The sequence below is a fragment of the Heloderma suspectum genome, chromosome 6, assembly GCF_057233095.1.
Source record: "Heloderma suspectum isolate Gila_16-S chromosome 6, 16-S_ref, whole genome shotgun sequence".
NCBI lineage: Eukaryota > Metazoa > Chordata > Lepidosauria > Squamata > Helodermatidae > Heloderma > Heloderma suspectum.
Window position 1 is genome coordinate 105,538,999 of NC_139463.1, and position 27,271 is coordinate 105,566,269.

General features: G+C 49.3%; 1 protein-coding gene and 1 long non-coding RNA gene across 5 annotated transcripts in view; one reads left to right on the forward strand and one right to left on the reverse strand.

Moving 5' to 3' along the window:
• Positions 1-14,601, forward strand: part of LOC146342276 (uncharacterized) — a 22,394-nt gene extending 7,793 nt beyond the window's left edge. The window contains exons 2-3 of the long non-coding RNA XR_014783939.1: positions 10,445-10,756; positions 14,047-14,601. This is a non-coding gene — a long non-coding RNA (uncharacterized LOC146342276). The remainder of the gene's footprint in view (positions 1-10,444; positions 10,757-14,046) is intronic.
• Positions 1,140-27,271, reverse strand: part of FBXL19 (F-box and leucine rich repeat protein 19) — a 41,334-nt gene continuing 15,202 nt past the window's right edge. For all 4 annotated transcript variants that reach the window (XM_084806059.1, XM_084806058.1, XM_084806062.1 and 1 more), the window contains 7 exons: positions 27,010-27,042; positions 22,437-22,577; positions 18,206-18,921; positions 12,602-12,765; positions 10,563-10,724; positions 9,109-9,327; positions 1,140-7,762 (listed from right to left, as the gene is read on the reverse strand). In XM_084806059.1, coding sequence (XP_084662185.1) covers positions 7,548-7,762; positions 9,109-9,327; positions 10,563-10,724; positions 12,602-12,765; positions 18,206-18,921; positions 22,437-22,577; positions 27,010-27,042 — 1,650 coding nt within the window. In that variant the 3' untranslated portion in view covers positions 1,140-7,547. The remainder of the gene's footprint in view (positions 7,763-9,108; positions 9,328-10,562; positions 10,725-12,601; positions 12,766-18,205; positions 18,922-22,436; positions 22,578-27,009; positions 27,043-27,271) is intronic.

Below are 27,271 nucleotides of genomic sequence, written 5' to 3' on the forward strand. Positions count from 1 at the left end.
CGGTCCACCTCAGTGCCCCGTCTGTTAAGACAGGTAATACGCATCACATATCTTGGTGCTGGCACAAGGAAGAAAGTGATCAGAAACAGATTTATGTGGAAACACAACCGGCGGCTGCAATTTTTCAGAAAGAAAAATAACTTTTAAAAACCCCCGAGGCCAGGATCCAAGGCTCAAATGGACACAAGGGAAAGGCACTGGGTGTCACACAAAAGCGATAAAAACTTCTCAAAGTGCATACAAATTAGTTCTTCTGCTCAACCCGTTTTGGAACTGTTGTTCCTTCACTTTAAAAAAATAACAAAAATTACGTTATTTCAGAAATACAGTAAATCATTTACACAACTGTCTATGGACATATTTCGTATCACTAAAATATACAATGACCGTTCAAATTTTAAACATAAGTACATACTCTTAATATTGCATCCACCTACTTCTACGGAAAAACTCACCCAAGTTCTGAAATGGTGGCTTTCTAATAGTTAAATTGCTTGCATACATGTCAGAGTTAAACCTCCTGCAACCCACTCTTAGCTATTAAACCAAACTTTTGTAAGAGGACATCAATAACGCTTGAAAAAACTTTTTTCAAGAGTAATGCAAGTTCAAGATTGTCTCATATTCATGGGGAAGTTTAACTCTGACATATGTCTTTAGGCAGTTATGTAAATGATTTACTGTATTTTTAAATAATCATTTTTACTTTTATTATATTTTTAACTTAATAAGGAGTAACAGTTCTGAAACATGTTGGGCAGAATAAAGGTGTTTTTTTTAGGTGCCTTGAGAACTTTTTCCCCCTGCTTTTGTGCAGGATCTAGGGCAGCCTTTCCCAGCCTGGTACCCCCCTGATGTGTTGGACTACAACTCCCATAATCCCCAGGCAGGATGGCCAGGATGGGAGCTGTAGTCCAACACCTCTGGAGGGCACCTGGTTTGGAAAAGCTGATCAAAGGTCTATGAAGTGAGTCCAGGAGTGGTGGGTTAGCCTTGGTTAGAGCTCCCCCCTCCCAAAACCGCCAAGAGATTTTATTATATTCAGCGGTATATAAATGCCATTAAAAAAATCACACAGAAAACTACTTTTGAAACAGAAAAAGTTTCAAAACCAGTTTGTGGTACAGCATTTTTGAAGGTCGGGCAGGGGGGAATCAGCTAGTTCAAAGAAGAAAAGTGTCAACTTTTCATTGGGATTTTCATTGTGGGAGCCCAATTGTCTCTTTGGATCCCAGACCGTGTGTATCTATATGACGGAACTGCACAATAAGATTTGTATGTACACAATCTGTCTACAACATAATCCAATCTGAAATGTTAGTCAGGTTTTCATAGTGAAAACCGGTGTGGTGTAGTAATTGTGAGTGTCAGACTAGAGGACACCCAGCTTCAGATTCCTACTCAGCCATGAAGTTCACTGAGAGAGAGTGTGTCACTCTCTCTATCAGCCTAACCTACTTAACAGGGTTGTTGTGAAGATAAATGGGGGGAGAAGACTGTGTACATATCCTTGAGCCCTTAACAGGAAACGCATGGTATAAATAAGTATCCACCCCTGGAAGGGTGCCCACCGAATCTCTAAGGCTATAATCCTATACCTACTTATCTAGGAGTAAGCCCCATTTCACTCAGTGGGACTTACATCTGAGTCAACTTGTACAGGATTGCACTGTAAATGACTCAAAGTGCTAGCCTTGGGCCCTTTCTTTGAACCACTCCTGGGGACTGAGTAATGCTGGCCCAGTACAGCACTGGGAACGCTTGTTTCCTCTGAGCAACTTCAGAGCAAGACATGCATGCAGGATTAGGGCTGGTTTAAATATGCAGCAAAATGGGAATGGTAGAATGTATTGAACCACTTCAGACTGCAGCTGGGGCAAATGGCATTTTAGAATGCTCCCCATCATGCAAAATCAATCAATCAATCAAATCCCTGTAAAGAGCTAGCGTATCAGGGAGAAAGATAACCTTGCTGTGCCAGTTTTCTACCTGAAGGGAGTTGTGTTGTTGTTATTTTTTAAAGGCACAAAATTGCTAGTCTCCACCAGCAGCCTGAAGAGGTGCAGTCTTATTTGTGGCACATATAGGCAGAGGCCTTAGGGATACACCTGGAACCAACTATTCCCACAGAAATAGAAGGTGGGCTCTTGAGGTTCTCAGTTACACACTCTAAAAAGGAACTCTTTTACGATTCAAGGCTAAGGGGTGCCTCCACATTTTAATTCTGAGAAAGGGTATCTGAAGGGCATGTCAGCCTATACAATGTAAACACCCCACCCCAAAATCATCCCACCTTGCCCAAGGTGTCGCACCAATGAAACAAAATAAATGAAACAAAATAAAAGCACTGAAAAAACCAAAAGGAGAGTTTATAAAAAATATTTCCAGAAACCATAAAATAGAACCCGTTAAAAATTAAAAAATAATAATTCTTTTTAAAAAACCCAACATTTTTATTTGCAACATTTTCTTTTGGAAGGAAAATAAAACTGGGGGGAGGGGCAGGGAAAGATAATGAAAAACAGTTTTTTTAAGACCAAAACACATTTCCTTCTTTTGATTTTGTTTTGTTTATATAGCAAACAGTTATTGTACAATAATATAACCCCTGAAATTTAGATCGCCTCCACCCCTCTGCCCCACTCCGAACAGTCCCAAGGGGGCTGGGGATGGAGGTTTGCAGGCTGAACATTGCGAAAGACACATTGCTCCAAACTGGATTTTGCTTTTTATACTTATTTTATTTTTATTTTTGCTTTCTCCCCCCCGGCTGTCTTTGTCTCAATGTAGAGGTGAAGGGGAGAAAAATGGGCACACGTGTGATTAAAGTCGTAGCCAAAAGGATGGAGGATTGGTTGGCCGCCGAGGGGGGTGCGTGTGGGAGAGAAGATTGGGAATATAGCTTTGGTCCGCTAAATTGGGAAGAGGCGTGTGTGCGTGCGTGTGTGTATGTCCTTGGAAGATATTCCATGGTAATCCTGCTGGGAAAAAACATCCCTTGTATCGTTTTATGGGAGGCTACATCTGTGGGTGGAGTGGGGAAGGAGAAGAGTTTTTTAGGGTGGGGGGGGGAGAAGAAACTTTTCACCATGTTCTTCTATGATTCCAGGAGCAATCTGTTTGGGTTTAAGAGACAGCTGCCTGTGCATTGATGCGAGCATCTGCCTTTCGAGAGATTGTGGGTGGGAACAGTTGTGTTGAGGGCGTGAGTCGGTGGGCTTCTCACCCGCAGCCAGCCCCATCCAAAGCAAGCATCCAGCCAAAGACACCTCTCCAAGTTGGTCCATCTGCCTACCCCCTCCCCCATCCATACATTCCCCAAAGCAGCAGTCTATATAGTAACGCACCCTTGGACGATATTCTCATTTTTTTTCCTCTTCACCGTTTCTTTTTAAACCTGAGGTATTTTTCTTTTCTTTCTTTTTTTTTTTTTTTTACTTAAAACATCCATTAAAAACAAAGTTTTAAAAAAACAAAACGAACAAACAAACCCTAAAAGATATGTTCAAAACAGCACCTCCCTGGCCCATCACTGCAACTGGTCGGAGGAGGAAAGCCAAGGATGGGGTCAGCATGGCACAGGGAGTGTGACCCCCCCTCCTTTTATATTACCCTTTCTCTCCCTCCCTCCCGCCCCCATCAAGCACACAGTGAATCCCAGAGCCATGGATGGCAATTCCTTAGCGTCTGTCTTCGCAGGAGGCCCAACGGGGGACAGGGGCTGCTGCCGCCGTGGGATCAAGCCAACTTTTCTTGTTGGCACCATAACGTATGTAGCTTTGGAGGGGGGCAAGAGAGACACTGAATTAAAGGGAGGCCATACAGTACATATTTATGCTGTGCCAAAAAGGGAGTTAACATTTTAAGCATGAAAGAGGCCTGTGTATCTCATCCCTCCCCAACAGAAATGCAGTATACTGAACCCACCTCCATTGTATTTTAGCCCCAAAGTGCCCCGCTCTCCTACTCCTCAAATGTGTAATACTTTCTCTTCTAAGGAGCTTCTATGGGGTTACTGAGGAAGGTGGGAACTCTTGGATGGAAACACACACACACTCCAGAGGTGATGGTGGGGAATGATGACACCTTGGCCCTCTTTGGCTAATGGAGTGAGAGGGAAGGATTCTCTTTAAACCAGACAAATGAAACTAAACAAAACAAAGCAATAACGAAAAGAACCAGTTTTCTTAAAACAATTTAAAAAAGCACCCAACAGAACCTTAACAAAAAAAAAGACACCGAAAACCTCGCCTCCGATTCCACAACCTATCGCTGCGTTTTTCAAGTAATGCTTTAGTAAGAAATGAACGTTCAAGTATATATTAAAAAAAAAGTTACGGTTACCAATGTGAAAAACCAGCCTCATGCCATCTCCCCACTTCCCAATGCGCATGCAGAGGTGATGTGCTGGATGGCCTCTGACAATCCAGATAAAGACACTGGGAGGCAGGGGAAGGAAGGGGTGAGGAAGAGAACGGGGGTGGGGGGAGAGAGGATGAGAATTTCTGCAAGAAGTAAGATGCGGGGGGGGGAGGACTCTAGGCTGTATGGATCTAGATAACCTCCCATTCCTTTCCACCCCACCCAAGGTTCCCTTCTGAAACCCAACAGAATTGAATCCCTGTTGATGCTAGCAAGTCAATAAGAAAACAAAATGGCGGTGGGAGGAGAGGAAATAAAAGACGATGGGGTCAAAATTGACTAATAAGAGAGGACTAGCTTCCCTCCCGAGATGGGGCACATGTGGCGGAAGGGAAGAAGAGCAATATCAACCAAGTAATCCCACCTTCATGCAGAAGGCGCAAAATGACCGCAAACAGGCATGTCTTCGGTCCGGAACATTCTTTTTGCGTCTTTTTTTCCTACAGTATTTCTCTCCCCCCTCCCCTTAGAAAGAAAATAAAAAATACACATACAAAATGGGAGGAGGTTCAAGTTTGAAACTCTATGACAGAAGATGCCCAGAATTAAGGTAAGGCCGGGCCAACCCCAGCCGGACACATGTGGGGGCTGTGGTGAACAAATGCAGCTCTCTGTTCCCTTCCCCAGTTTCCCCAAAGTGGTTTTTTTTTAAAGCTTATGGACCAGAAAAGTAAGGGGGGAATCTGAGTACACTGGAGTACGAGGCAGGGACAGACGCTGCATCTCCTTCTGGGATGGGGTATGAAAAAATAGAACAAAATAAAAAGTACAGTGATACAATATGCTGAGCCCATCATTGCTTCCACCCTAAATTTGCCCCAGTATTCATAAGGAGGTTTCTCAGGAGAGAAAGGGGAGAAGCGGAGTTTGGTAAAGAGTGCTGACCCATACACACAACATCTGGGGATGAGGCAGGAGAAGGAGCAAGGTGGGGGAAGTATTGGGAAAAACAAATACTATGGACTTAGAATGGGGTGGTGGGGAAAATGCTACTGGAGTGTAACTGTAGGTTGAGGTGTTCATGTGGGATGGAGAAGGAATGCGAGAGAGGGGTGAGTGTATGGGCAGTTTGGACAAACAGTTATGCACATACAGACACACACACGGGGGGGAGGGTTGAAAATATACATTTGGTGCTCATGCGCTGCTGCACAGGGCTGCTGTTTATAATGTCCACCTTTTCTGTTCTCTTGGTATCAGCACCACAAGTTTTCTGACTCGGGGTGGGGACGGGGGCTTCTTACATTACTTCCACAGTATGGCCCCCTCACACACGGTCCAGAAGTACCGATGTGAACTTTGTGGCATGGAAAGGAGCTTCGTGGCTGCTAGAACAGATATGTGAGAAGGGACCCCAGAAGCTGTTCTATACCTGGTAAAAAGGACTGTACCACTTCACTGTGTGTGTGCATATGTGTGTGCATAAGCGGGCACCCATGTACATATTTAAGGTCTTTCCTCACAAAAGGTTTCCTAAATTAGTAGAGAGAGATTTAATGCCACACTCTTCCTGATGGGCGTGGTTTACTCATACAGGGAGACTTTTATGCAAAAAGACCTTGCAAAAGATTTAAACCCCCATGTCTGTGTAGACAGATGTACATGCACACGCATCCGTGTGCATGCATACACACACACACCCTCATGGTCTGATGTGATACCTGGATCAAGGGGATGTGCTGGGGTGTGCATACTGACAATTCTGCTCACTGTGAACGAGTTGGGCAGGTATTCCACTGGTGGAGAGCAGCAGGAGCTGCCCCAGGCAGAACAAAGGCCCTACGTCTGTCCACATGTATGTGGAATAAGCAGCCACATAGGGATAGAAGGTGGATCTGGATTCTCAGGAGTATTTTTGGAGAACGCTTGTGAGACGCTGCGCAAGGAAAGCTTCCAATGTACTCAGAATAAACGGAAGCAAGGGAGGTGGGGAGAGACTCAGGAAAGGCAATGTGCCCGGTGTTGCAAGCTGAACATTCCTCCAGGTGCCCATTTCCACACATGGCTCGTATGCACGCTGGTGCACATGTAGATTTTGTGTGTAAACAAGGCAGCAGTGGAGTCAGTGTACGGACGGATTGCAGCATGGGCATTTCATGGTTTCGGTGCTCAAGCGGAATTTGCGCCAGGGTTAGGCACCCGTGTCAAGATGCGGGGGGGGAACCACCTGCACATTCAGATGGCAGGGGAGCACAGAGAGGAGGAAACGGGTAGGGAAGCACAAACGTGTGTCGAAATGCACGTTTCCTGTGCAGGCACCTAGACCAGGAGAGGACACCCTCCGTCTGGCCTGTGTCGTTGCCCAAACTGGCCCACGGACAGTGCAAGAAAGGGGAGGGTTGTGTACACAAAGAGCGCACACCTCTGGGGCCCCCGGGGAATTGGTCCCATGCATACATGGCAACTCAGAGTCTACACATTGCAAGGGGAGTGGTGGTGCGGATGGAATTTCAGTGGGTGTGTAGTGAGGCAGGACAGGGGAAATCGAAGTATCAGCTGCCTGGCTCTCCCCGCCCCCCCCTTTAAAACAACATGGAGAATGAAGATTTGGGAGGATGGCAAGGGGAGGAGAGAGAAACAGACAGGCACACATGTGCGCACTTCCAAAATCATAAAGGCAGCATGTGGGAGGACGGATGAGGTTAGAGTGCACATCTGTATTGGGGAGGGGGGGAGGAGAAAAGTAATCTGACACCACAGAATGAGCTGCCTTCCTCCTGAGCCAGCATTTCAAGGCTGAGTGTCAACCCCTACTGCCCCCCACCCCAGGAGAGTGTGGTACTAACTGCGCCACAGACCGACCGCGGGGGAGAGACAAGGGACGGCGCAGCGCATGGTGGGAGGAATATGCCTTTCCCAGCATTGTAAAGCAACAAGGCCACCTCGGGCCCCACTTACTCCGTGGCTGTGTCCTGGAACGAGGGGGTGGAGCAAGAGGCAACCTGTCCCTTGGCGGGCCAGCCCCAGGGGGGAGAGGAGCACCCCCCCTTGCTGCACACGTAAGGGGGTAGAGACGCCACTCCGGTTCAGTGCATGGCTTTAAGTAAAAAGGTTCTCTCAGAGTCCGTGTCCGGTGGTCCGATTGGTGAGGCAGAGTCCCCCGCGCCTCCACCCCAGGGCGGGTATTAGCTGTCTTTCAGCAGCAATTTCTCCTCGGGGCAACGGAACAGAGGCGCCAAGCCGGGGGCAAGGGGCGCGGAGGTGCTGTTGGAGACAGAGTCCTCGGCAAAGCGGGTACAGGCCTCCGGCGTGACATGGTGGCAGGAGCGCAGGTCGATGCGGGAGAGGCGGGGGCAGCGGCGGAAAAGGGGCAGACACTGATCCGTCAGCCGGTTGCATCCTGCCAGGGGGGAGGAAGAGGGGGACAGTCAGGTCAAAGGTCCCCCAGTTTTAGGGAGCAACGAACGATTCCCTTCACCAGACCCTGTTGTGTGGAGCGACCCCTGGACACCAGGGATTCAGGCCTGTCTCTGACAAGGTTGTCGTCTCAACATGACTCAGCAACAGGCAAGTTTCTAGCTCTCAGGAATGTGGAAAGGTTTTGGAAAAAAGAGGCCCAGGGAGAACTGGGATGGAGTTTGTCAAACCCAAGAGCCACCCAGAACGCCTGTGGCCCTTAGGCTCAAATGAGAGCACGCACAGGGAAGTCTGAGGCGGCTTACACCATCCATCCCCAATGCGGTGGCTCCCAGATGCACTGGACTGGGCTGTGCTGGCTGGGGATAATGGGAACGGTAGTCCAACACATCTGGAGGGCGCCAGGTTGTAGACATTCGACTTACATTATGGGTGCTGTACCTGTGCTGCAGATGTTAACGGGTCTAATAATCATCCGTTGCCCCAAGGAACCACAAGAATGGTAGTTCTGAGGGGCAGGTCTAGGATCACAGCACCTTCACTGAACTACAATTCCCAGGATATTTCAGAATTTGGAGGGGAAGGGACGATGGGAGCCATGACAGTTAAAACACCCATAAAACCAGCATGTGGCCCGTACGGTTTTCGGGTTGCTTTGGCTCTTTCCTGAATATGAGAAGCCATCGCTCTTACCTCTTTCCAGCACAATGCTTGCAAGTCCCAAGGTGGAGCTGGGTGGAGGTAGCAAATAAAATAGCTGCTCCAAAATTGGGCCCCTGGGACAGGCAACCTTTTGGGGACCGCGGGCTCATTTGGCAAGTTGAGAAGCTGTCCTGGGCACCAACACAAAATGGCTGCCATGGGAGGCGTGGCTAGTCACAAAGGGCAAGTCAGCTGCCCAAAAGAAATAGTCCAAGGTAGAGGTGGGGTCTGATGCCCAACACACTAAACAATTCCTTTGGACCCACAGCTTTCAGCACCAACAGAACCCTATTTCACAGAAGATAAACTGTTTTTTCTCTCCCCCTCTCTGTGAACCAACTCATTCTGCCCTATCTCAAGGGCCTACAACATTCAGACTGGGAAGGGAAGGGATGGGCCTCTGCTCCAGTGACTTCTTGGCTGTAGGGAGGCTGGCTAACTGAGGGTGGCCTAGACCGCACCAGGCCCAAAGGGGTCTGTAGGGATAGGAAGTGGCAGAGACTAACCATAGGACAAGCTCAGGGGCACTACCAAGGACTGGCCTTGGGGCAAGCAGAAGAGAGATGGGGCCAAGTATGGCATTCAGGGAGAGGCAACCCTGCCCCAAACCCCCTCCCCGCCACTCACCAGCAAGGTTGAGCTCGGCGAGGGTCTCCCGGAGCGGGGAGTTAGCAGCGGTCAGCAGGTTAACAGACTGGTCGCCCACATGGTTGCAGTGGCTCAGGTCCAGTTTGGCTAGCTGGGGGGTGTGCCGGATCACCAAGCGCAGCGACGAGTCCGTGATGTCCAGCCCGGAGAGCCGCAGCTCGGAAACATTCTGGAGCCGGCCCCGACTGTCGGTCTGGCCTGGCGGGTCGGGAGGAGGAGGAAAGGCAGAGGTGCATGAGTGAGCCGAATGGCTTTGGGCAGCAGGCTGCGACTGCCATTCAAGCACAGTCGAGTGGCAGCCAGACGACCTGGGGGCAATGACGGAACAACAGCTGAAGGTGGAAGGGGAGCGTGCCGTGCAGTGTCCCTAAAATCTCTCCTGCAACCCACATGGAGGACTGGGGGTGGGGAAGAGACCAAAAGCGGCGTGGCACTGAAGACGGCCTGGTCGTGTAGACCAGCCTTCCCCAACCTGGTACCCCCTCGGGACATCTTGGACTACACCTCCCATCAGCCCTAGCCAGCATGGCTGATGACCAAGAATGTTGGGAGTTGTAATCCAAAGTGTCTGGAGGGCATGGAGTTGGTGTAGACTGTGGGACCCACCACTGCCTACTTGGCCACAGCAAACAGCCCAGGGCTTAGAACCACCTCCCCCAACCTGGCGACCTCCAGATAAGTTAGACTGCAACTCCCATCATTCCCAGCCAGTGGGGTGCCAATCCAGCCCTTGGGGGGTCCCCAGATGGCCACTTCCTTTCCTCCGGCCCCCACCCTCTTTCATCCGGCCCCCCAGTTGCTTGGTGGGTTCCCGGCTTCGGCACTGGTTTTCCTCATTCTAAAAGCCAGAAGTGTGTCTCCGGAGGCTTCGCAACAGGCAGCAAGGGCTTTCGGATGAAACAGGCTGGTGTGGGGGGCTGCCCCTTTTGCCTTCGGCCCTGCCCACCGCCAGAGCAGGGAATGCTTCTGGGCACCGAGGCCACTTGAGGAGGGTGAGGCACGGCAGCCGCCTCCGGGAGCCAGGCCCGCACAACACCCGGCTGGCTTGATGACCAGACTGCGTACGCAACCCCAGGCGTGGGTCAAAACTCAAGGCGGGCACCGGTGCTTCTGGGGGGCTGCTGGACTCGAGCTAGGCCTGACGGGTCACCGGTGGCGGAGGCCTGACCTAACAAGAGAGGCTGCGGTTATAGCAACCGGGCTCTCCTCCTGGCCCAGGAGGCGGAACGTTCCAGAATTTATTTGAAAATCAGAATCGGTGGTGTACGGTGATCTCTAATGTCCAGGAGGACTTTGCTTTTTGCTTTTTTTGCAGTGGGGGCTGTGGAAGAGAGCAAAACATCTTTTCCTTTCTGCCGGAGAGTCCTCCATAGAGCCTTCTCTACAGTGTGTGCGTGTCGTTGTCCCCCCACCCCAGTGTACCCAATTTTTACCCGGCTTGGCGTCCGTGGCAGGCAACAGCAGCTCGCGGAGGTGAGAGTCCTTGACGTCCTCGATCCAACGCAAATCCAGGAGCCGCAGGGAGGGGAAGCTGGCTGTGCTGAGCGCCGACACAGAGCACCAAGAGCAGCCCGTCAGGATGAGCTCCTTGAGGCCTGCGGGGAATGAGGAGACGACACTTGGGAGGGTGAGAGAGAGAGAAGCTCAGAAACTAACTGTTCCTCCTCCCTCCTGAGAGATGTGACTAATCCTCACTCTGTAGTCCCCTCCTGAGACAACTGATCTCCCCAAAGATGACAATTCCTGCCCCCCACACAACAAAGCTTCCCATTGCAAGCAAACCCTCTTTCCCTCCTACAAAGGTCATGGGAATCCTAGGCTGAAAGGACAGCAAGCGGCACTGTTCCCCACAACTGCCGCCTGGTTGCACTGCCTGCTGCAGCCCTCGTGCCTCCTTCCCCAAGAGGCAGCCCAGAAGGGCGAGGATGTGGTGTGGGGGAATGGGATTTTGCATACATATGTACACATGGCCTTGCTGTCCTGTTCCTGTACAGCCCTCCCTGGATCTTGGCCCTGGCTCCCAATCCTTCCCCACCCAACTGAATCTCCTCCTGCTTCGAGAACGAGTCCTCAGTGATGTGGCATACTCCTGCCTGGGCTGTACCACTTGAGTCTGTAGGCAGGCTGACAGGACTGAACGCTCCTCCCGAATAAACAGTTCCGTCCCACACAGAAAACTCATGATTGTCAAGGAAGTTTAGCTTGAACGCCTTGCCCTGCTAGTTTCCTTTGTGGAAGGATCCCCCCACCGCCAACTTTCTCCTGTATGGAGCAGCATTCAAGCATCCCTCAACCCCACATGCAGTCTGAAGCTGTATAGCCCAGACACAGGTTTACCACTGCAGGGCATATTAGGCTGCAGAGAACCCAGGAATCCTCACTCTCTTGTTCCAAGTTAGGTGGTCCCTGTGAACCCTGACATTCCGGTTACCAGATCCTCCCCCTTTGTCCAACCCACTCAAATCAATTCCCATCTCCTAGTCAACACAGATAACAGGGCGCCAAATCCCAATAAAACCCCTCCCTGAAAGCCATACTCGAATCCTAGAGAACTCAACCCTCCTTCTGCTGGAGGATTTCGTTCAGTTGGCATTTTTAAAGCAAATCGACCTTTGTTTGCCCTTTCTGGACTATCCCGGAACCCGGCTATCCTTTGGTTTCAGTGCATCCTAGCTCAGAAACAAAAGCACCCAAATGTGTACCACAAAAATTGCATTTTAGGATTAACTAGGAACAAAAAATGTGTATTTTGTGGGGAAAAATACACTCAAAGACAATGCAAGTTTTCATGTATTTTTTTTAAAAGCAGATCAATGTGGAAACAGGATGGAAAGGGGTTTATGAATGAACCCGTGCAAAACGGACAGGAACTGGATGCAGGTTGATTCATCCATTTCTACTTTTATCTGGGTTTTCCCCCCTCAGGGCCTGTTGTTGCGGTTCAGACACACACACACACACACACACACACATATATATATAGAGAGAGTATTTTCATCCCACTCCTCAGCCAAAAAAGGCTCCCTGAGCAGCTTACAATTAATGAACAAATGTCCCTGTCCTCAGGCTCACAATCTAAAAAAGACACAACATACAAGGAAAAGGCAATGGGGAGGGAAGAGGAAAAAAAAATCAGACTGTCAGTAGGGCTGGTGGGATGGCCCTGCTCCCCCCTCTCATCTCCCAGAGGGGCAGTCCAACTGGAGCAGGCCCTGATGTTCCCTTTGCCTGCTCCTGCCTCCCTCGCTCCTTCTTCTTACCCACAGACTTAGCAGCAGAAAGGCAGCTGCAATGACTGGGGCAGGCAAAGGCCTGTAGACACCTTTGCCCTTGAACTGCAACTTCTGTCTATTTTAAATATAGTGTATGGCATCTCAGTGATGCAGATTAGTATAAAGATGCCAAATAAGGAAGAACTGGCTCCCACTGCCTCTTCTGGGAAACCACCCTCTTCCGCCCCCGGCAACAATACCTTGCAGCCTGTTTAGAAGCCACATTAGCTGCTTCTTGGAGATGTTGGTCCAGCTAAGGTCGAGACTGGCTGGTTGCCGGCGGATGATGCCACTCAGCATGGAGGGAGTGATGGATTTCCGACGGCTCAGGTCGATGTGTGTCCAAAGCCGCTTGTCACAGCACCTGCGGCGAGTGAGGGGTGGGGCGAACATCGGCATAAAGGAGAATGGTAATTCAGTATAGTAGAAAGAAAGAAAGAAAGAAAGAAAGAAAGAAAGAAAGAAAGGCTAAAGGTCTTTTTATTTTTTTAAACATCAGTGAATCAATCAACTAAAGCTTTCATTCATTGGCCCAGTCTGCATACAACACTAACCCATGGTATGCGTTGCAGAATTCTGGGTTGTTGTGATGTGTGAACAGAGCTGCACTAACAGACCATGGTTTCTTAAAAACAAACACAGAAAAAGAACCCACGTTTTTTTGTTGGGTAGTGAACTCTAGGTTCTCATTGTGGGCAAACCCAGAACTGTAGTTTGTTCATGCATTATTTTGCCAGGCTATAGAGGCAACGGTACCCCCCCCCCCCGCCCCAGCTACTTTACATGCCGGTACTAAAGTGCCATACTGGATACAGAGAGAGAGTGGGGGAAGGAAGAGGGAAACAAACAACCCAGCAAATGAGGAAAAAGCATGGTTTGTTCAATCGTCTGCCAGACAAATCCTGGGCAGAGCAACCAATCATGGGTTAAATAAATCATGGATTAGCGTTATGCACAAACCAGGCCATTGGCTTTCAAACTGTGTTCTGAAGAAGCCCGAGGTTCCCCAGAAACAGGGCAGTCACCCAATTAAAGAAATCTCAGTCAATTCAAGTATTTTTAATAGACATAAATACAGGTCTGAGCAAACTGTGGTTCTCCAGATTATGTTGAACTCCAACTCCCATCAGCCCTAGCCAGCATGGCCAATGGGACCTGGAGTCCAACAACTTCTGCAGGCCACACGTTCCCCCCTCCTGCTTTAATCAAAGTGGTCAGATCTGCTTATCTTTGCATAGGACAGCAATTTGTGTGTGAGTGTGTGTGTGTGTGTGTGTGTGTGAACCCACACTTTCTTTGGCCTTAGTGCTGCACGGATATGTCCCAGCAAGCATCTTGTGAGAAGAGGCATCCCTTCCCGCATGCAGCCATGAACAGAGAATGCTTCTTCCTAAACGATGCTTTGCCGTTTGCTGTGTCTGGAAGGGCTTGATTCAGCCTTCCTCCGCCTGGTACCCTCCAGACGTGTTGGACTACAACACCCTTCACACCAGCCAGCATGGCCATGCTATTTGGGGATGATGAGAGTTGTAGTCCAACACATCTGCCAGGCACTAGGTTGGGGGAGGCCGACGTTTTTTTTAAAAAAAAATTCAATCGTGTGTGCTCGATTAATTGGAGGTCCTTTTTTTTGTCTATTTAAAAGATTTTCTTTCAGGGATGGTGAAGAAACGTCCCAGAAAGACAGCTTGACCACTGCCGCTGCGTTTGCCTCAACCACAATGCGTCCTCAAGGGTGCAGTTTCAGTGCAAACAGAGTGACAGAAAGGATGGACAGGCCTGGCCACGGCCCCATGTGAATGGAGGGTGCCTCTGCAAGGCGCAGGCATTTCACAGCAAACATTCTGGGGTTTCTCAACAAGCAAAATGAATGTGGAAATTCACTAAAAAGCCTCCGGTGATCCAACAAAGGAAAGGTGTGTGCGCGGCAGGGAGAGATAGAAAGCGCCTCTTTCTAATGCAATTGTAGGGAATGTGTGGCTCTTCCTGTGGTTTGGTCTACAACTCACACCAGCCCTACCCAGCATAGCCAGAGGATGATGGCAGTTGTAGGCCAAAACATCTGGGGGGCCACAAGTTGCCCAGCCCTGCCTTAACAGGCAGGGTTGATAGCTACGAGCACACTTGCTTATTTTGAGAGGCTATTTTGTTTCTGGTGTGTTAACTGGAATAAAGAATGAAGATGAAAATATTTTAAGACAGAAAGAAAAACTAATGTAATTAAAAAATAAAATATATTTATTGCATTTATAATCCACCTTCTTCCAAGCAAGGTTGTCCCCCATCCCTCATGTTATCCTCACAATCACCCCGGTGAGGTAGGTTAGGCTGGGGAATGGTAACTGGCCATAGGGCACTCAGTGAGCTTCATGGCTGAGCAGGGATCTGAAACTAAGTCAATTTGGTCCTGGTCTGACACTCTAATCCAGGGGTGCAGAACCTTGAGCCAAATCTGACCTGCCTGGAGGCCGGATCTGTCCCGCTGGGGTACCCCAAATGGCTGTGACCCTTTTCTCCTGATGGCCAGTTGTTTGGTGGTTTCCTGGCTTTTGTTCAGTTCCCCCCCGCCATTCTAAAAGGTTGAAATACCTCTCCTAAGGCTTAGCTATTGGAACTAAGAGCATTAACCAAAATATATGCTGGTATTTTGCCCCCACCCTGTTTTGACTTTGGTCTTGCCCACCACTGGAACGTGGCCTCCAAGAGCTTCTCCGAAGCTGAAGTCATCCCTTGGGCTGAAACAGATTAACACCCCTGCTCTAACCATGGCACAACACACCGGCTCTTGTAAAATTAGGAAAGCCAATACAGTGCAATGGGCCTAGATCAGGGAGATCCAGATTCAAATCCCCGCTCAGACACAAAATTCACCAGGTGCCCCTGGGCCAACCACCATCGCCTAGCCTACTTTGCAGGGCTGTTGCAAGGATAAAATGGGGTCGGTGGGGGACTGATGGATGCAGCTCTTTGGAAGAAAGGTAGAGCAAAAATGCAATGAATAAAGGTTATTCTTCATTTACTTCAATATCTCAAAAGAGGCACTGGTATCAATGTTTTAGTAAAATACTAATGTCTTTAAAATAAATCGGTTAAGGGGGTAGCTTGTTCATGAACTAAACTGGATTTAGGCAGAATCTACACACAGTAGTTATACCATTATCATACTGTTATCGTAACTATTTGTACACATGACATCAATGGGCACCAATAGTTATAAAGGTATGATAACAGTATAACTGCTATGTGTAGATTCAGCCTGAGATGAAGTGGCAACCGAACGATATTATGAACTGATTCCACAAGGGCAGGTGTAACTACTGCTTCCCTTATTTTACTTTCTGCCCTGAGGGAGCCATCCATGCATTCCCCCAACCATAAAGTCAACCCACTGATGATCTTGGGGCTGTGTCCATACTTCTGCTTTCATCCTGGGCATCAGCCTGCATTTCCATCCTCTTATATCACTTATCAGGCCACCTCCCTTGTCCACATTATGTAGAGATTTTTGCCCCTTCTCATGCAAACAGAAGCAGAATCATGAGTGTTCTGCGAGGTTGGGGGGGGGGAACGAAGCAGATGTAGGCACGTTTATAGAATGGATTGTAGACGTGCTTTGGTTTCTGCAGAAACTGGTGGAGCATCAGAATGATTTGGGCAGAGCTTAGCGGTAGACCCCATGCAGAAAGACCCCGGCTCAGTCACCAGCATCTCCAGTTAAAAGGACCTTTGAGTTACGGGGTTGGGCATGATCCCTGCATGAGACCTTGGATATTTTTTTTAAAGCAAAAGATACACAGCTCTGAAAAATGGCCACAGCTTGTAGATGACAACTCTCTTTGAAATCTTACAAGTATTCATTTCTTGAATGGTTTGAACCTGGGGGCATTCCCACCACGTATGGAGGACAGTATCCATTTCTACTGCATCTTTTGTAAAGTTTCTTATTCTTGTTCCCAAATATTAACCTCAGTTTTTTCAAGGGTACGAGACAACTGCGCAGAGGGGGCCAACTTGTGGCCTTCCAGATGTTTTGGCTACAACTCTCATCTGCTCTAGCCACCATTGCTAATGGTGAGGGATCATGGGAGTTCTCAGCCAAAAACATCTACATAATGTGGACAAGGGAGGTGGCCTGATAAGTGATATAAGAGGATGGAAATGCAGGCTGATGCCCAGGATGAAAGCGGAAGTATGGACACAGCCCCAAGATCATCAGTGGGTTGACTTTATGGTTGGGGGAATGCATGGATGGCTCCCTCAGGGCAGAAAGTAAAATAAGGGAAGCAGTAGTTAAAAAAAAAGAAAAAAGGAAACCAACTTTTAGGCTTGGAAATAATAATGTGAAAGAACCCATGCGCTGCTGTGCGGAAGAGGCTGCTCTAAGATCAATTCTGTGCAGCAGGCCACCCTTGAGGATTATGGGAAAATGTCTTGGTGGTGTGAAAAATAAGCAGCCCATCCCCCAGCACAGGTGTTCAGGGGAGCCACTGCGTGCAAATGGTGCACCAGGCTGTGATGGGCAGCAACTGCAGGAATTTCAAGCAGGCACCATGCGGCCATTATTTCACTGCGCCAGCTTCATGCCCCTATATCGGGATTCTCCACCATCCCATGCCAGCCAGATCATCCTTGCCAGCCCTTTTCAGCCCCTTCCAGTGTTGCAGCTGAGACAGGGGGCTCCTCTTTTGTTGCTGACATGATCCAAGAGCACTACGTACTGCGAGGGAGCTCTGCCTCTCAAGAAAAAGAGAGAGACAGAGAGATCGCAATGGTCCTCAAGACCAGGGAGACCCAGGTTCAATCCAAGCTGAGCCACAGACTGAGTTTACCTGGTGGCCTTGGAGCAGTCATTATCTCTCACCCTAACCTACCGCACAGGGCTGTTAGGCAGATGACAGTTGGGGGAAGGAAAACCATCTCTCCCGCCCCAGAGCTCCTTGGAGAAAGGATGGGACAGTAAATAGAAATGAATAACAACAATTAGCGTGACCAAGAAACAAAAGCCGGGATGGCATAGGTGAAGAGGCTGGGCTCCGCACAGGCAAGAGGTGGCTCAGTTTTCGACAGACAAGGTCACTTGGAGCAGGTATGCCCTGCCCTTACACCACATGGGGGGGGCGCGGGGGGCATGTGGCCCTCCAGATGTTGTTGGGCTACAAATTCCATCAGCCCCAGCCTGTAGGGCCTATCGTGAGGGCTGATGGGAGTTGCAGTCCAACATCTGGAAGGCCACACATTCCCCATCCCTGCCTTGCGCACATCCCACACTGTCTGTGAGTGCACCCCTTTACTTTCTCACATGTAAATGCTCACCATTCCTCCGCATGCAGAGACATATGTCCTCCACTCCTGACACTGGGGCGGCTGGTGGGGGCACACTCACCGCAGATCACACGTGTGGGGCTCACACAGCACATCTCAGCACGTGCACACAGAGACACTGGACCATGAAAGGTTCCCCGCCGTGCACACAGCATCCACCATCGTGACAGGAGTTTTGCTGGTATCACCGCCACCATCAATGCTCAGGGCATGTGCACCTGCTTCTTTCCCTCCCCGCCATCCCCTCCCTTCACAGGTTATGCAGTGCAAAGCGACCACAGGTACTCCCAGCCTGGACTGCTCAGATCAGAGAGGCAGTCTCGTGCGCATGACAAGGGAAGGTGACAAGAAGCAGCTGCCGTGGCAGTTCACACACTCCCGTCCCCCCAGGGCCTCCGATGCCTCCCGACGGTGCCCCCTACTGCTCCTGCAGGGCACCACCCCCTCTCTCGACGGGCAGGGGCGCCTCTCCGCCCACTCACCAGCGGCTCCACGTCCGGCACACCCTCATGCAGACGCACAGCTCCCGATAGCTGAGGTATTGGAAGACAGCCAACCAAATGTCCCGCTGCACGATGTGGTCGGAGCCGCTGTCCAAGGGCAGGGAATCGGGTTCGGGGCTGTCGGGGGGAGGCCGCACCACGTGCCGCTCCAGCTGCAGCAGAGGCTTGGGTGGGGAGGGCACCAGGGGCCAGTGGAGGAACTGAGTCCGGGCCACCATGCGCAGCCCTGTCTGCCCAGCGGGCCGGCCCGCCTTGCGCCCGCCTGCCTGCTGCTTGGCCCGCTCGGTCCCCCGGCTGGATGGGCGATGATTGTTCTCTTTCTCCTGAGAGTTCCCCCGAGCTTTCGGCTGTTTGCCATTCCGAGCCGTCTCCGAGCCGCCGTTGCGCCGCCCACCCTCCTCTTCCTCCTCCTCTTCCTCCTCTTCCTCCTCCTCGCTGGTGCTGAAGCCCAAGGCGGCCAGGCGCTGGGAACGGGTGGCTGGGGAGGCAGCCCGGCTTGAACCCCCACCGCTGGAGCCATCCGAGCCCCGGGAGTCCGTGTCTGAGTCCGAGTCCGAGCTGGAACTCGAACTGCTGCTGTTCTTCACCCGCTCCAGCATCTGGCACATCTGCTTGAAGCGCTCCAGCTTCTCCCGCTGATGGGTCTTGTCCGACTGGGCCGAGGGCTCCAAAGGGCCCGGGGGAACCTTCGGTTTCTGGCGAGAAAGGAAGGAGCTGGAGTCAAAGGCCGCATACATCCTGGATCACTTAACCCAGCGATTCTTTAATTCACTAAAACTGGCCTTCCTCAACCCAGCGCTGTCCCAATCAATTTGACTACAGCACCCTTCATCCTCAGCCAGCATGCTCGCTGATAAGCCTTGTAGTCCAACACATCTGGACGACACCAGGTCGAGGACGGCTGATTTCAATCTTCCTTCCAGAGGGTGTTTCACATTGGTAGCTTTTCCATCAGGGGTGCAGAACCCCTCTCAGCCCTAGGACTGAATTCCAATTCAGAGAAGCTTTCGGGGGCCACATTCGAATGGGCCAAAGACAAAAGGGGCGGGGACAAAAATACTAGCATATATTAGCATATATTAAAAGCTCTCACTGCCAGTAACTCAGCTTTAGGAGAGGCATTTCAACTTTCTAGAATGGGGAAAAAACTGCACAAAAGCCAAGGAAGCACCAAACGATTGGTGGTTGGGGGAAAGGGGCATGACCACCTGAGGACACCCGGATGGTTGGATTGGGGCCCGGGCGTGAGGTCCCCTGGTCCATGATCTGGCCACAGCTATTTATGCTTTGAGAATGTCCCAGGTTAGATGATTACCAAGGCATTACCCACGTGGAATTGCCTAAGAAAAGCATGCAGGATGCTGAGGGTTCAGAAAAGACCATTGTCACCTGGGACAGTTAGAACCAGTGACATCTGGTCAGTGTTAAGAGACCTTTGCTGGCTGCTGGTCTGTTGCTGGGCACAATTTAAAGTGCTGGTTTTGACCCAAGAAGGTCTCTGCAGCCTGGGATTCGGAGACTGGAAGGACACGAGCTCTTGTATCAGCCTTCCCCAGCCTGCTGTCCTCCAGATGTGATGGACTACAACTCCCAGCATCCCCTAGCCAGCACAGAGGGCAAGAGGATGGGGAAGGTTGTCTTACATGAACCTGCTTGATTGTTAAAAACTTTGAAAGAGACCCCAGTCCAGGCAGCCCCACCTTCCAAAATGAGTTGGATCACTAATAGGGAAAGACCTTCTTAGTGGCAGAGCCCGGGGTCTGGAACGGCTCCCCTGACCCCAGATCTGTCAGGGATCTACTTTACCATTGTTGTCAACATCAGACCAAACTGGCTCTCTTTCACCAAGCGCTGAACAGTATTTGGCTGCACTCTGCTCCAACCTGCTTTTCCGCTGTGCTCAGCATCATAAAAACTTCTGTTTCCCTAATTGTTTTGGATTTTTTTTTTTAGTATGATATTGCTTTAAATAATCGTTTAGATGGTGTCCTGGAGAGTCTATGATTGAAAGGCAAGAGACTTTTTTTTTAATCAATAAAAAAACTCACCAAAAACTAAGACCTGCCATCTTGCAGAAACAACTCTTTAACTAACCAGCAGCCAGGGATGGGATAGTTTGAGTGTTAGTGTTTGTAGGGAGTGTTTAATTTTTCAATACCTTGTAACCTGCCTTGAATTGGGACAAGCTATTAATCAGGCGTGGGTGAGCTGATGCTCTTCGAAGGTTTTGGACTACAACTCCCATCAGCCCCAGTCAGCACCGCCAATGGTCAATTATTGGAATTGTAGCGCAAAAGATCTGGACAGTGCCATTCTGCCTAAGCCTGCTATAAATTAAAAAAAACGTGAAAGATCGAGAAACCATGCTGTTCACCCGAGAACTAAAAATGCCTCCATCCAGGGTTGCACCTTAAGAGCACAGAGCACGCCTTCTCCACTGTGTAGGTGTGTGCACACATGAGATCAGCCAGGAGGGATGCACAGCCCGTACAAAGCATCCCCACAAAAAAAAGAGTCTCCCCTGTGTCCAGTGTGTAGGGATTGGGTGAACAGTGATTTTGGAACTTGCCTAAATTCTCCAAAAATCACTTTGAAGCTTATTTCAGCTCACTCTCATTTTCAACCTGTTTTTTGGCTCGTCTGAACAGCAAAAGTGCGGATTTTTGTGTATATCTTTCAGAAGCGTGCACTCCCCACCCCATCGACTAAAACGTGAAAATGCAGGTTTTTATAAAGCTGCATTTTTCAAATGAGATCACAAATTTGGGTATTTGCGAATATTCCCTCCCTGCAAGTGCTCCTTCGCAAATTCGTATCTGCAAGCAGGACGCGTTCGCACGAGTTGCAAACAGAAACAAAATTCTCCTACGTCCCCATCAGCGCTGCAAACGGCCCATATCTCACGACCATGGCCCCACCTAGTGGCCAAAACGAAGCATTAGTGAAGCATAAGAAAAAAAAGACATACCATTCAGGGCACATCTACATGTAAAACCAGTTCAACTTCCACTCTGGCTTCTTGTCAAGAAGTAGAGAGGGATGGTACTTTGGTGATAGCGATAGGACCGCTGGGCTATGGACTGAAGGCACATGATCCAGAAACAATGCTAAAGCTAAGCACGGCTGGGTCTGGTCAGTGCCTGGATTGGAGACCACCTGGGAATGCTACATATGCCACCCTGAGTGGTCTGGAGATGTGATGGCCTGGAAAAACCCCCAATTTTTTAAACACACTGGAGGGGAGGGATTTTGAAATGGGGCGGTGTCTGGTTTTTCCCCACAAGTCTTCACATAGTCCAGAGCCAAGACAGGACAAAAAAATTAATACATTAAGGGTGCAATCCTATGCATGCTTAGACATGCGTAGGATTGTGCCTTTAATCAAATTAACAAAGGAGACCGCTTAGTAGAGAAACACAGTCCAGCTTTCTAGGAGATCCTTGTTTGTCCTTTGCAACTGTACAGCTCAGTGGAAGACAACCTGCTTTGCATGCAGAGGGTCCCAGATTCAATCCCTGGCATCTCCAGATTAAAAATAGGATCAGGTCTCGGGTGATGCGAGATGCTGGACTGAGAACCTGAAGAAGCGGTGCCAACTGGAGAAGACATTAGGTTTGACGGACAAATCGCCTGGCCTGAAGCAGATTGCTGCATTCCTCAGTGGACAGAGTTGCAGACCCCTGCCCTCCATCAACAGCTCCCCTAACCACTCCCCCTTCCTCTTTCATCATGCAAAGCAAGAAACATGCGCAATTCCGGGTTTCTGCCTCTCAGCGCCCGCTGATGGGGAGCAGCAAGGAGAGAGGCCTTCTGCCTTCAGGGCCAGCTTCTTGGCCAGGGTGGGAAACAGGAGGCTAGATGGACCACCTCCCAGGGGTGCTGTAGTCATGGCTTTCCCACATCTGCAAGGGGTTGGACTGGATGCCCTTCTGAGATCCCTCCCCATTCTACGATTCTATGAACCTTAGGGAGCATATTGACAGAAAATAGCCCTACAACTCCTAGCATCCCCCCTCCAGCATGGCTGGATGGAGCATATCGGAAGGTGTAGGTCGTTTTTCTGTCTAAATGTGCAGAACTGAACCTTGAGGCTGTTTCAGTGGGACTCCTCATGTCCTAAAGAAGGGAGCAAATTTTCCCTGGGCTCATCTCCAGAATAGCTGTTGGAACAGACATTGATGTCCATCTGCCCACCTGCCTGGCCTCTCACCTCCAAGTCGCTAGCCGTGATCTGGCTGAGGTGGATGGATGGGTGGGAGATGGCGCCTTTCATCTCGAAGTCCCCACTGCCCATGCGGCTCCAGGTCTGCATGGACTGCAACTTGTTCCCATCCGGTGGCTGCTCCGTGGTCTGGAGTGGGGGGAGAAGAAAGCCCAAGTGAAGCAGCAAGAGAGGGAGGCAAGTCAGTTTCCTATATGCAGGTAGCTTACATATGAGCACTGACTCACACAAGCCCCTGTCTGATCTTTGCTTTGGCAAGGCCCACGTGTTTGAGCCTGAACTGGTGAGGGTTTTTTTGTGTGTGTGTCTCTCTCTCAGGGGGGGGGGGGTGTATGTGTGTATGGTGTAAAGCAGTAGCACAGCAAAGCTGATGAGGGCAGAAGCCGAAATGTTTAGCTCTAAATATGTTTTGAAATTAGTATGTCTATCTTCCTTATATATTAAGCATGGTTTTTGTTAAATAAAGTTGTTTTGATAATTTCAGGTGGAGATACTGCAGTATTCTATATTGTGAAAAGGTGTGAGAAGCTTGGACAGGTGTGTGTGTTTAATATACCTTTTCACATACTAGACCACTGAAGAACACCTGAAATGCATGGTTACTTTTGGTATGGAATGACTTGATCGTACACTTTGATTTTGCTTTCTTGTATTATGTGATGCCTATATGATTTTACCCCTTCATGGATCACTGCCTTGTTGTGGCGAAGGGGCTTGCGTAACTCAGTGAAGCCATAAGCTATGCCGTGCAGGGCCACCCAAGACGGACAGGTCATGGCAGAGAGTTCTGACAAAATGTGGTCCACTGGAGAAGGAAATGGCAACCCACTCCAGTATTCTTGCCAAGAAAACCCCATGGAACGTATCACAAGGCTAAAAGAGATGACGCCGGAAGATGAGCCCCTCAGGTCGGAAGGTGTCCAATATGCTACTGGGGAAGAGCAGAGGGTATTTCCAAGTAGCGCCAGAAAGAGTGAAGCGGCTGGGCCAAACCCGAAAGGACACTCAGCTGTGGATGTGTCTGGTGGTGAAAAGAAAATCCGATGCTGTAAAGAACAATATTGTTTAGGAACCTGGAATGTCAGATCAATGAATCAAGGTAAGCTGGAGGTGGTCAAACATGAGATGGCAAGATTGAACATCGACATCTTGGGAATCAGCGAACTAAAATGGACAGGCATGGGCGAATTTAATTCAGGTGACCATCATATCTACTATTGTGGGCAAGAATCCCCTAGAAGAAATGGAGTAGCACTCATAGTCAACAAAAGGGTGGGAAAAGCAGTACTGGGGTACAATCTTAAAAATGATAGAATGATCTCAGTACGAATCCAAGGCAAACCATTCAACATCACAGTAATTCAAGTCTATGCCCCAACCACTGAGGCCGAAGAAGCTGAGGTTGATCGGTTCTATGAAGACCTACAACACCTTCTAGAACTAACACCAAAAAAAGATGTCCTCTTCATCATAGGGGATTGGAATGCTAAAGTAGGAAGTCAAGAAATCACCGGGATAACAGGCAGGCATGGCCTTGGTGTACAAAATGAAGCAGGACAAAAGCTAATAGAGTTTTGCCAAGAGAACATGCTGATCATAGCAAACACTCTTTTCCAACAGCACAAGAGGCGACTCTACACATGGACGTCACCAGATGGTCAATATCGAAATCAGATTGATTATGTCCTTTGCAGCCAAGGATGGAGAAGCTCCATACAGTCAGTAAAAACAAGACCTGGAGCTGACTGTGGCTCAGATCATGAGCTGCTTCTTGCAAAATTTCGGCTTAAATTGAAGAACGTCGGGAAAACCACTAAACCGTTCAGGTATGACCTAAATCATATCCCTGATGAATATACAGTGGAGGTGAGGAATAGATTTCAGGGATTAGACCTGATAGACAGAGAGCCTGAGGAACTATGGACGGAGGTCCGTAACATTGTTCAGGAGGCAGCAACTCAATCCATCCCAAAGAAAAAGAAATGCAAGAAAGCAAAGTGGCTGTCTGATGAGGCTTTACAAGTAGCTCACGAAAGAAGGGAAGCGAAAAGCAAGGGAGAAAGGGGAAGATATATCCAACTGAATGCAGAGTTCCAGAGAATAGCAAGGAGAGACAAGAAGGCCTTCTTAAATGAACAGTGCAAAGAAATCGAGGAAAACAACAGAATGGGAAAGACTAGAGATCTCTTCAAGAAAATTGGAGATCTCAAGGGAACGTTTTGTGCAAAGACGGGCATGAGAAAGGACAAAGAAGGCAGGGACCTAACAGAAGCAGATGAGATGAAGAAGAGGTGGAAAGAATACACAGAAGAACTATACAGGAAAGATCTGAATGTCCCTGATAGCCATAATAGTGCGGTCACTGAACTTGAGCCGGACATCCTAGAGAGGGAAATCAAGTGGAACTTAGGAAGCATTAGTAACAACAAAGCTAGCAGAGATGACAGTATTCCAGCCGAGCTATTTAAAATCCTAAAAGATGATGCTGTTAAAGTGCTGCATTCAATATGCCAACAAATCTGGAACACTCAACAGTGGCCACAAGACTGGAAAAGGTCAGTTTACATTCCAATTCCAAAGAAGGGCAACGACAAAGAGTGTTCAAACTACCGCACAATTGCGCTCATTTCACATGCCAGCAAGGTGATGCTCAAAATCCTACAAGCTAGGCTTCAGCAGTATGCGAACCGAGAACTACCGGAAGTACAAGCTGGGTTTAGAAGAGGCAGAGGAACTAGAGATCAAATCGCCAACATTCGCTGCATCATGGAGAAGGCAAGAGAATTCCAGAAAAACGTCTATTTCTGCTTCATTGACTACGCTAAAGCCTTTGATTGTGTGGATCACAACAAACTGTGGCAAATTCTTAAAGTGATGGGAGTACCAGACCACCTTACCTGTCTCCTGAGAAACCTGTACGAGGGTCAAGAAGCAACAGTAAGAACCAGACATGGAACAACCGATTGGTTCAAAATTGGGAAAGGAGTACGACAAGGCTGCATATTGTCACCCTGCTTATTTAACTTATATGCAGAGTACATCATGAGAAATGCCGGGTTGGATGAATCAGAGGTCGGAATTAAGATTGCTGGGAGAATTATCAACAACCTCCGATATGCAGACGATACTACCCTAATGGCAGAAAGCAAAGAGGATCTCAAGAGCCTCTTGTTGAGGGTGAAAGAGGAGAGTGCAAAAGCTGGTTTGAAACTCAACATTAAAAAAACGAAGATCATGGCATCTGGCCCCATTACTTCCTGGCATATAGAAGGGGAAGAAATGGAAGCAGTGACAGATTTTACTTTCTTGGGCTCCAAGATCACCGCAGACGGTGACTATAGCCATGAAATTAAAAGACGCTTGCTCCTTGGGAGGAAAGCTATGGCCAACCTAGACAGCATAGTAAGAAGCAGAGACATCACCTTGCCGACAAAGGTCCGTCTAATCAAAACTATGGTTTTCCCAGTAGTAATGTATGGCTGTGAGAGCTGGACTATAAGGAAGGCTGAGCGCCGAAGAATTGATGCTTTCTAACTGTGGTGCTGGAGAAGACTCTTACGAGTCCCCTGGACTGCAAGGAGGTCAAATCAGTCCATCCTAAAGGAAATCAACCCTGAGTGCTCATTGGAAGGACAGATAATGAAGCTGAAGCTCCAATATTTTGGCCACCTAATGCGAAGAGAAAACTCCCTGGAAAAGACCCTGATGCTGGGAAAGACTGAAGGCAAAAGGAGAAGGGGACGGCAGAGGATGAGATGGCTAGATAGCATCACGGATGCAATGAATATGAACTTGAGCACGCTCCGGGAGAGAGCGCAGGACAGGAAGGCCTGGCGTGCTATGGTCCATGGGGTCACGAAGAGTCAGACACGACTGAACGACTGAACAACAACAACAAATATGATTTTAGCCTGTAGAGATAAAATTACGTCATCGAGCATCTTGGATATTTTTCATTTTCTCCAGTTTACTTATCCCAGTTGATTTATTGCTTCTTGGTTTGGGGCTGGATACGCTTCCTGTTTGGTCTGGTTTGCAGAGTCTGAAACAGCCATCACCATTTCTCTCAGGGCAGGCAAGTCGAGGTTGCTGGACTGCAACTCCCATCAGCTCCAGCCAGCAAAAGCAATGGTGAGGAGCCACTGTCCAAAAACATCTGGTGGGCGGCAGGCGGCCCACTCCTGATTTGTGTGAGCCAGGCCTGAGAGATGCTCAGGATTTGGTGCAGTGGCCCTCCCTAACCGGGCACACCCTCCAGAAGGGTCAGACAACCCCCATCACTCAGCTGTGATGGGAGTTGTAGTCTGACCTATTTGGAGGGCACCTGGTTGGTGAGGGCCGCCATGCAAGTGAAAATGCTGTAAGGACAGGCTTCCAAGCCATGCTGGAGGAAGGACGCTGCACCCTCGGCAGGCTGGATGGAGCTCGTGGCATGCAAGTGGAAAAGCCGAGCCCCCTGGGCAAGGTGGATTCTCGCCCCACTGTCTCCCAGTCCTCCTGCCGTCTCACTCCGGTCTTGCTCTATAAAATCCATCTGGGCAGGAAAACTAAAAGCACTCACCTTTTTAAAATGCTTTTCCCGCGTGCCTTTTAACTGAAAAAGAGAGAGAGAGACGGTTGGAATTCTGGACCAGATGTCTAATTCGAGACCCCAGGAAGGCCTAGGGAGCCAGGATGCCCCTTCAGGGAGGAATCAGGGGAGCTCGGAGCAAGTATTTGGGGCATCCCCTTTGAAGGTCAGGAGGGAAGGAGGTACAGCGAGTTACCAGGAGTAAAAGGGGGTGGCGGCGTGTGCTTGCATGCGTGAGACTGACACATACTGG